The sequence below is a fragment of the Montipora capricornis genome, chromosome 10 (assembly GCF_036669925.1).
Source record: "Montipora capricornis isolate CH-2021 chromosome 10, ASM3666992v2, whole genome shotgun sequence".
In the NCBI taxonomy this organism is placed as follows: domain Eukaryota; kingdom Metazoa; phylum Cnidaria; class Anthozoa; order Scleractinia; family Acroporidae; genus Montipora; species Montipora capricornis.
In genome coordinates, this window is record NC_090892.1 from 51,447,987 (window position 1) to 51,457,986 (window position 10,000).

At 38.4% G+C, this 10,000-nt stretch overlaps 1 protein-coding gene across 1 annotated transcript in view; it reads left to right on the plus strand.

Annotated features, from left to right (window-relative positions):
* Positions 1–2,367: 2,367 nt before the first annotated feature.
* LOC138021989 (probable phospholipid-transporting ATPase IIA) overlaps positions 2,368–10,000 on the plus strand; it is a 38,268-nt gene continuing 30,635 nt past the window's right edge. Inside the window, exons 1-7 of the mRNA XM_068869015.1 lie at positions 2,368–2,780; positions 5,754–5,817; positions 7,264–7,335; positions 7,420–7,533; positions 8,430–8,538; positions 8,904–8,962; positions 9,430–9,481. Coding sequence (XP_068725116.1) covers positions 2,401–2,780; positions 5,754–5,817; positions 7,264–7,335; positions 7,420–7,533; positions 8,430–8,538; positions 8,904–8,962; positions 9,430–9,481 — 850 coding nt within the window. The 5' untranslated portion in view covers positions 2,368–2,400. The remainder of the gene's footprint in view (positions 2,781–5,753; positions 5,818–7,263; positions 7,336–7,419; positions 7,534–8,429; positions 8,539–8,903; positions 8,963–9,429; positions 9,482–10,000) is intronic.

Below are 10,000 nucleotides of genomic sequence, written 5' to 3' on the forward strand. Positions count from 1 at the left end.
ACTTTGAAAAACTCAGAATTTAACTAAATTAACGATTTGTCCGAATCTTTTTTCACGATTAAGGCCATGAAATCATCATATTAAATGTAACAATATATTCTTGGTGACCAGCAAAATGACTCGATTTATAGCAAAAGAAAAATTCTGGTTTACAGCCTCGTTTTCGTGTTGATAGAAATGAATACTATTTGGAGGTATTCCCACGCTTGAATCTTTAAAGGAATTTTCGTTTGTTAATAAATAGGTTATTTTTAACTGGTAGTAACGATGCAATAAAGCTTCTGTTGCAATTAGTAACAGATCCGATTACAAAATGCTACGATTACTATTAATCTCGAAAAATTTATAATTTCTTTTAGTGTATACTAAAATAGGGAGATAACATAGGACAAAAAGATGATTTTAACTCGTTTATTTCTGCAATGATTACAATATTTGCGAGCCCAAAGGTGAGGCAAGTGGTCGTTTCCCCTGCAAGTCGTTACGCCTACAAGTCTTTTCCCCAACAAGTCGTTTCGGACCACTACACTGAGGTCGATTCGCCTACAAACTTAAAGTCGATTCGCCTACACACGTAAAGTAGATTTGCCTACGATTTGGTGACAAAAAGCTTACATAGTCAACAGAAGATTGGCATTAAAAGACCGGAATAAAAATCTGAACAGGCAAGTCTTTATTTATCACATTGCTGCGATTTCGATTCGTCTCAATCCGGCATTGGAGTATAAAAGGGCAGTGATGTTTGTTCAATTCATTCAACTCACCTTCTCGCAAAACTCTCGATCGGAACCTCGCGATAAGAAGCACTCTTGTGTGATGGATGCTTTTGTTGAAAAAAGACACATTTGCATATGAAACTCAAAATTTCTGGGGGTGGTGCAAAACTTGTATCCACCTCTGAGCGTTTGAGAGAGAATGAGAAAAATTTGGCGCAGTCATGACTTTCCGTTTCTTTCAATACAAATTCATGAGCTCGGCCATTTCTACGCAAAGACATGCAGCATCGAACCAATGCTCCAGCAGTTGCGAGTTCAAGCCACCACCGAACCCCTGAGACAGTTTGTCAGCTACGTCTCACAAACCTGAATCAACAGCAGCAGCCTGGTCTCCCTCTTCCTGGAGCGCCTTCATGATGACCATCAGGAGCAACAACGATGTGGAAGGGTCTCCACCACCGTGCTTCAGGCAGCTGGCATATGCCCTTCTACTTCCTGACCAGTCTTCCGCCTAACAGCTTTTCGAATTCGCTTAGTTTCAGGAAGAAAACTTAAAAGGATTCAGCGAGCAAAATTTAGGTCTCTTCAAGCTAAATTATTTGACCTGTAGGATGATTTCGGGAATCCGAAGAAAGATGCAGAGCAGTTTCTCAGGCAATATGCTCACCTAAATGGACCATCGAGAGCATTCGTAGAGCGCTCGAGTTAAGTCTAGTGCGATTATATAAACGTGTATTGTTATGGGTAGTTTATACGGCTTTGAAAAATTGTTATGTATTAAGTAATACCAGAAACCCATAAGGGTTGAAACGTGTAACGGCCCCTTGTGTGCTGGGAAACAAGCTTCTGAACATTCAATTTGCTAAGTACCAAATTTGGAATAACAGGAGCGAGGGGTTTCCAAATATGGTACTTAGCACTGAAACATTCAACCAATCAGTTCGCACTGAATATTCGGAAGCTGTGAACTCGCGTTACACGTTTCAACCCTTGTGGGTTTCTGGTAATACTAGTTGTAGACATAAATAGGATACTTGTAGGCCGCATCGAATGCAGTAGCACATGTAATAGTATCTGATTTGTTTGTTGTGGTAGTTGGGTATTTTAGGGTTCATATTTTGAGCAATTTTGGTTGTTACACGTTTGCGTTTTAACGATAAGTGATATGTTGTAAATAAAGAATTCTGTTCTGTCCTATTCTATAGCGTCAAGATTATATCAAACTGCATGACCAGACTCCGTATTTCGAAATTCTTGAAAATCACCGTTCACAAACTAGACATTTTTTGTTTGACGCTTCTAACTCTGAATAACAGGGTTCACAATTGCATTGGTCATTGATGGCTTGTGAGTTTGCAAAGCGTTTAACTTCGAAAAGCGTCTCTCCACGTCTGTAGGAGAATCTACCTAGGTGTAGGGGAAACGACTTGTAGGCGAAACGACTTGCAGGTGAATAGCAAAGGATATTCGGTGTTTTAGTAGCCAATCAGAGTGCACCCTCAACGCTATCCACTGTGTCGATGGCTAGTGTTGGATATTTACTGAGCCGCGAATATTCACTACCAGCCATAACTCCACTTCGGTGAAACATAGGCCTCGGGCAAGGGATCGCATGCGCACCTTTTTGACCAGCGGATGTACAAACAATTCTCAAAATGGCGCCTGTTCGAGCCTAATCTGTGAAATGACAAGCTCATCAACAACTCGATTATACGTGGATTCTGTCGATTATCTATCTACATTTACTAGGGAAATGCCTCAGGAAGAAATTCCACTGAGTAATCTTGGATCAAATGGCTATAAAAAGCTGAGAAACAAGGGGAAAACACGATCAAACGCAGAGGAAGAAGCTGGTTATGGCTCCACAAACGACGATACTCCCCTTATGCCAGATGTTGTCGATGATGGTTTTGATGATGAAGAAGGCTACTCTGAAGGCTACCAGTCTTCTGATAGTGGTGCTAAAGATAGAAAGAAACGAAAGAAGAGAAAAACTAGAGAAGGTTGTTGTAAGCGATGCTTTAAATTTTGGTGTTGCTGTGGTTTCCTGACATCTTGTCGAAGGTGAGAGAGAAGATGATTGATCTCGAACAAGCTGAATGTCATAATATTTTTTAATGAAAAAAAAAATTAACGATCTGACCCGGTTCATACCCATTTACTTAGTCGTATATAAATGGTATGAAATTTTATAAAATTTTGAGACAAACAATTCACATGTTCTAATTATTTATTTTAGTTCCAGATGGCAAACGTTGTTTTCTTTTTATAGGGACTACAGTGGTGGATCCAGGGGAGGGGCCTGGGGGGCCCGGACCACCCCTTATTTTTGGATCAAGGCCACCAATATACCATAAATCACCAAATTTAAAACTGTGAAAGGGCAAAAACAAAATGTTTGAGAGTGGACCCCCACCTTACCTCCAGGTCTGGATCCGTCAATGGACTACCTTTATTTTAACTTTCCTCTGTGAAGGAAGGTGTACGCCAAGTGATAATAAAAACTGGAGTTACATGTGGTACTGAACACAGCATCACAATGAAAACATAGCCTGAGCAATTCTAGAAGACCCATCCACCTCAAAGCTGCATTACTGTGAGCCACCATGATCGCATAGTGGAGGGAGCATTCAAGTCCCACCATTGTCCGCAGTCCCATGGTCTAGAATGCAATATTCATGATCACAAATTTGATGCAGAGTTACAATTTCTGTCATGGCAATCCCACAGTACCGAAGTCGAGGATTAGACATGAGGACATAAAGTTTAGGAGTGATAAATTGTTGTCACCCCAGTCCCACAGTAATGCATTTGATTTGTGGATTATACATGAGTAGATGAAGCAAAAGGGTCACAAATACAGTAACTGCCACTGAGGTCTTGCAGTCCTGTAGTCATTAGGATTAGACGTGATTTGCATTGTCCCAAACCCTTAACTGAAAGCTAACCATTAACAGGCCTTCTGATATTACGCGATGATGCAATTTCGCATAATCGACCTCAAATCACATCCGATCGCACAATTCATGAAAAATCGCATAATTCACAAAAGAACACACAAAATTCATAAAATAAAACATAAATCAACACGTTTCTTAGGAGTTCCTACATACAAATACGCCATTTTAAAGATGATTTACCTTGGAAAACGGCTAAAAAGCCTTTGTTACCTTCGATTTGGTAAACATTCGAAGTTCAAGGCGTTATTTTGCATGTCAGGGGCCTGGTACGAGTCTCATTCTTAAAGAGTCTCTTATTGGTGTAACACAAACACGCCCTTTGTTCAGATTGGCAAATCTGTTCAGAAATATATACCGCACACAAAAACAAAGTGTAAGAAACTAGTCGTAGCATACAGGAATATTAAGAATTATTGATCATTCATTTGGCATGTTAGCTGTGTCCTTTCAACTATTGGTGCACCAATAGTACAGAAGACCTCATTTTGTTTTACTTATCCCAACTAATGTTGATCAAGATTCATAATTACTGTTCCCTTGTGTTCAAAATGTCTTGAGGGCAGTAAAAACATGTTTTTCTTATCCTGAAACCTTAAAAAACAGGCTTAAAATTGCTCAGAAAAAAATTGCATAATTAACAATAATTATTGGACGAGGTTGAGAAAAATATCGTGATTTGTCAGTGGCAAGCAGATCAATTATTTGCCAAAGCCGAAGGCTGAGGCAAATAATTGATCTGCGAGACACTGACAAATCACGATATTATGCGATAGCCGAGGTCAATAATTGTTTTATCATTCGATCACCAAGTTTGTTTTTTGTTTTTGTTTCCGGGAAGCTGTAAGCGCCCGCTGCCTTGCAGAGTCGAGTAATGGCACCAATCAATTGGTTTCCTTCTCAGCATACTGGTAATTATATTTGTAGACTTCAAATTGTACTTACAGTCAAATGTTCAATAACACTAGGCTTCAACAAAGCTGAAGAATTTCACAGTTTTCAAAGCGTATCCCGACAAGAGAAGCTTTGGTGTAAAGCTCGCCATTCTTTGTTCTGGCTTCAGCATAAAATCTCTTCAGTACATATGCATTCGCCAACTTGTCTTTCGCATCGATGACATGAGTGACTCTTCGTCTACATGTACCTTTCTTTCCTTGAGATACTCTCGAAATAGGTTGAGTGCAACTTTTGTTCCTTTCTTAGTATTCTCACTCTTCTTTCGATCAACTAAAGATCATTCCGCTTTGACAGCTCGGGGAGGTGATCTGCCCTTTTCTCACAAGAGCGTGATTTCAATTGCGCATGAGCAGAATATTATTTGCAGCAAAACACTTATTTGTAGGCAGTTATTTGCAGGTCACGTGGTGGGCTGTCGGCCAATGAAAAGGAAGGACAAAATACATCGAATGATAATTTACATTATTTATCGCATAATTGGCCTTTCTAATCGCATAATCTGCCCTGCAAAATTTGCATAATTTGCATTTTTTTATCGCACTCTATCAGAAGGCCTGCATTAAAGAACTAATAATTATGCTTTTGTCGCCTGAATGAGAGCTTAGACCTACACTGTAATTACTAAAGTGAGTGCTTAGGCTTACAGACTAAAAGTGAGGATGATTCTCAGTACAATGTAAGTGTACACTGTATAGCTGCTTTACGCAGTAGGCACACGGTATTGTTGCAGTGTCCCGAACCCAACTGATTTTTAACCATCTAAAAGAAGGCCTTATCATCTACAAATTACTGCCTGCATTACTGCGGGACTGCGGTGGCAAACAAGTGGACTACAGTACAATGTATGTTGGAAAGCTTGACCATGATTGTAAATTAGATGATTGCGGGACTGTGGTGGCAGACCACTGGACTCTGTAGAAAAGTGGGCAGGTATTTGTGAACCAAGCCTATTAAACATGTTCTTTTATTTCCACAATTGAATATTGCCTATTGTCACTGTACGTGCGTCCTTCTTCAAAAGCTTCTGACTAATACATGTAAATAATTTGCATGTGGTCACCCTGTGTGGCCCTGAATTCTGTAGTCGCTCCTCATTATTTTTGCTTCTTATGCAATTTAACAGCTGCTTTGATAAACTGATGGGTCGTATTGAGATGAAACCAAGAACAGTTGTGTTAGGAAGAGAGGTGTGTGCTATGTTCTTTGCATTCTTACATGTACAGTATTTCGATGAATACCAAAGTGGAAACTTGCATTTTTGGTTACAAACTTGAATTGACAACTCCTTTGCTTCATGTAAGTGAAGCTTGGGTGCTTGAGACGTCCTGAAGCTCATCTGCTATTGGCAGCTATCTCCTACTTGTAGACGAAGACTGCTCCCTTGGCTGGGAAAGCCTCGCAACTCAGCCATTAGCTCCTATGCAGTACTGGACATAATTATGCACCTGTCACACTGATAAAAAGCAGTGAAAAAAAGGGGGAAGGAAGGGAAAACAACCACTTAGAATGCTCCACAAAAACGTTTTTTGTGACACAACCAAAATGCTATGCTATGTTTATGCCCTAAGGAAATTAGGAAATTATGGTTCATGTACCTCCAAGTGAGATTAATTCTGCAGAGAAATATACATGTACATGTAAAAAGAAAGTGAAAATAATATTAATATTATGTCACTGACAACAACTGGCATATGAGTGCTCCTGTTGTCAACTCCATAACAATACATCGAACAGCATACAATCATGTATTTTTGTGTAGAAATAATTACACTCAGTCTGACATGCATGCAAGTTGTGGTTATGGACGACTTCGGGCAAGCTGTAATTTCATCTTACTAGCCCAAGTCTCTGAGCAAATAGCCCCAAAAAGATTTGTATTCTTTCTTTTTCTCTCTCAAACTGTCTGCTAATCACTTACAGTATGTCTGCTGAGATGTTTGCATTAAAAAAACAACAACAACAACTTTGCCACACTTATGTTCAAATGATGCTTTAAATACCTGCCGGCAACCCACAATTAAAAAGGGCTAGCCCGAAATGTCATTACATTAGCCCCTGGCCATTGGACAGCCTTTTTGTCATGCCCTGCTTTGAGGAACTGAATGAAAATACATACCTGTATGTAGGTTTCAATTACAGAGATAATACATGTGCAGTGTACAATGAAAGTAGTTGACATGTATGTATCATGACCTTTTGTGGCTGACAGGGACGTGTAGTGTTACTGAATATTGCTTGTGGACCGCTTCCAGTACTCTGTGTTGAAATCCCATAATGTGCACTTCAAAGATCATTCAGCTAGATGCACATTTATTTCATTTTATCCAATGGCACGTACATGTACATGTAAGGCCAGTAAAGTGAGTAAGAGCATTATCGAGGGCAAGTTGTGGGGCTACAGGATAGTAATGGCCAGCAACCACTCCTATATGTATTGTACATGTAGGTTACACTCTCTGGAAGGAGCCATAGGAAAAAGGCTCCCTCAGATTGCCTTCAACTTCAGTTGGCCTCTTGTCTTGTTACGACCAAAATTTTCCTTTCAAGAAGGTGGATGAAGACTGTCACTGAAAAGAAAATCTAGAAATTTGTATTGTTTACTTACTGAAGAAAAATTACTTTTTTCTTTTCAGTCAGCCACTCAGAAGTTTCCTCGAAATGTTATTTGTAATCAGAAATATAACATCATAACCTTTATTCCTTTGGTAAGTGTTTGACTTTGGCTGACAATGTACTGATTCATCACTGCCTATTAAGTTGACCTTCATATGTTTTTACTTTCATTTCAGACTCTGTATAACCAGTTTAAGTTCTTTCTCAACATGTACTTCCTTATCGTTGCATCATCTCAGTTTATTCCAGAACTGAGAATTGGATATCTTTACACTTACTGGGGACCCTTGGTAAGCGTGGTTATCAACTTCATACTTGTATACTGTTATAGTAATAAACTGATAATTATGTTATAGACAGCACTTTGCTATTCTCACAGGAACCATGCACCGACCTATATTATTTTGCTATTCATGTGGGAGTCTTCCTAGAATGACTATTACAGGTTCAATAACACTGGGAAGGTCTTACCTTGTCTTTAATTCTTAAAAATTAAAAATTAAATTTAATATTATAGTTTGTTACTGTTTAAAGTCAATGGCTTCATTGGCTTGTGAACTTCTTTTTTTGTTTATACTGCCCTGTCAAAGTTAAGTTAATGAGCTGAGGCAGTTGAACAACCATAACAAAAAAGTATTAATTGAACTGTACTTGGTAAAGTTGCTGTTTTCACTAAGATTTGGTAATTAAAAAAAGAGTCATGATGGAGTTTGATGTAAAGGTCTGTTATATAATATTTATTCAATGGTTCTTTGAGTTCTCTTGGAGTTCACCTTAATTAATGATAATTATTATTGTTGTAACTTGGAATGTACATGTATCCACCTTCTTTGGTTGTTTAAAATGTCACAGTTCTATCCACCAGATTATTCAGTGTTCAGCAAAGAAGGGCTAACCTTTCTTTGGAAACAGTAAAAAAACTGGTGCTTATAGTTTGTTTTTTACAGTATCCTTTTTATACACCCTAGATGAGACCTTTTTTCCGTGCAAATTTTCCCACTGACTGTAATGCCCGAATACGCAGATCAGTACACATACCAGTATTCTGACAGCCTACTGTACAAACCACTACTAACAACACTGTAAATAAATATGAAAAAGCACACTTGGAAAACCGCTAATACATGTACATTGTAAAAAACTTTAACCTGCTGGAAAACATTATTATTTTACTTTTTCTTCACAGGCTTTTGTTGTGTTTGTTACAATGTGCCGAGAGGCTTATGATGACTTTATCAGGTTTAGAAGAGACAGAGAGGTTAATTCACAGCAATACAAGAAACTAACCAAAAAAGGTGATTGATTAGTTATGGAATATTAGATAAATAACAATAGTGTTCACCTCCTCTTGTATAGTTTTCTCTTTGCAAATTCCAAAAGTTACAGAGGTCCAAATTCATTTTCACCCACTTCTTTCCCTTACTCCTTACAAGTATGTTAATTAATCTACTGTTCAACTACATTTGCGTCTGATCTACGTGCTCAACCACATCCCCCTTCTGACTTACTGTATGGCCTCATACACTGTACATCATAAGCCTTTTGAAACATTACTGCCAAGTCACCTACATTTTACTGGAGATTGTTGTTAACTTTAATATTAATTTTGGCTAATTTACCTTTCCATTTCGCATTAATTCAATATTAATTATTTCTTTAGGTGTTGTCAATGTGCCAAGCTCAGCAATTAAAGTTTCAGACCTTATCATTGTTGAAAAGGTATGACTGTGAGAAATAAACAGTTAATGTTGATCTGTAGCTATTAATTTTTAGTGAGGAACTGTACGTTGAAAATACTTTTTTACCAGAAGTCTTTTGAAAGTACATGTAGAGCTCATACCAAAAATTATAATGGTGACAGGACTAGAAAGGTCCACTTCATTATGGCATGCACTGACTGTATGAAAATGACCTAATGCATGTACGATTACAGTGTACATGATTGAGTGAAAATGACAATTCCAATGGTTGATGTTACTATATGTACCACAAGAGTTGACCAAAGTGAAATTCACCATTTAAAACAGGTGGATCTCTTTGAATTTGGTGTGGTGGACTTCAGGTACACCATACTGTACAAGTTAACATTAATCACTGCATTGGCTTGGACAAGGACCTTACCTACTTTGGGCAACTTTGTGATAAGTTAACTCATCTTCATGTACATAATGCATTGTACTTCATAGGATCAGAGAGTTCCAGCAGATATGGTATTCCTTAGGACATCTGAAAAGAATGGTAGGGTTTAAGAATAATATTATTAATAATGAAGCAGCATGACCAGCATGAACCTACATGTACAGTAGTACACCACTTGAGCTGGTAGCCACAGAACTAGGAACTGCAGAAGAAGAAAAAGTCCTTCCCTCCCACTCCCCAACCCTTCCTTAGTTTCACTCAGAATTTGCTCAATGTTTGCATTTGCAGTCACATTGGATCCGTAGATAAAGGTACACGTACAATGCTCACAGTCTTAAAAACGAGAGTAAATGAGTGGAAGATAAGTGCCTGAGCTTATCAGAGAATTCTGCTCTTGCAAGTTAAGGCCTACTGAACATAGATACGGTGCACTGTATCATCCCTTTTACGGGCAAATCCTTGCGACCCAGCAGTGAGCTTCATGTACCTACCATTCCAGGTTCATAATGATTGATATTAAAGCATTGCTAACATTGAAGACTTTTGTAACCACTTCACAGAAAATGAGAGGAAATATCCTAGCTGAGGCAAAGCCACAATGAATTATTTTAATTGAGC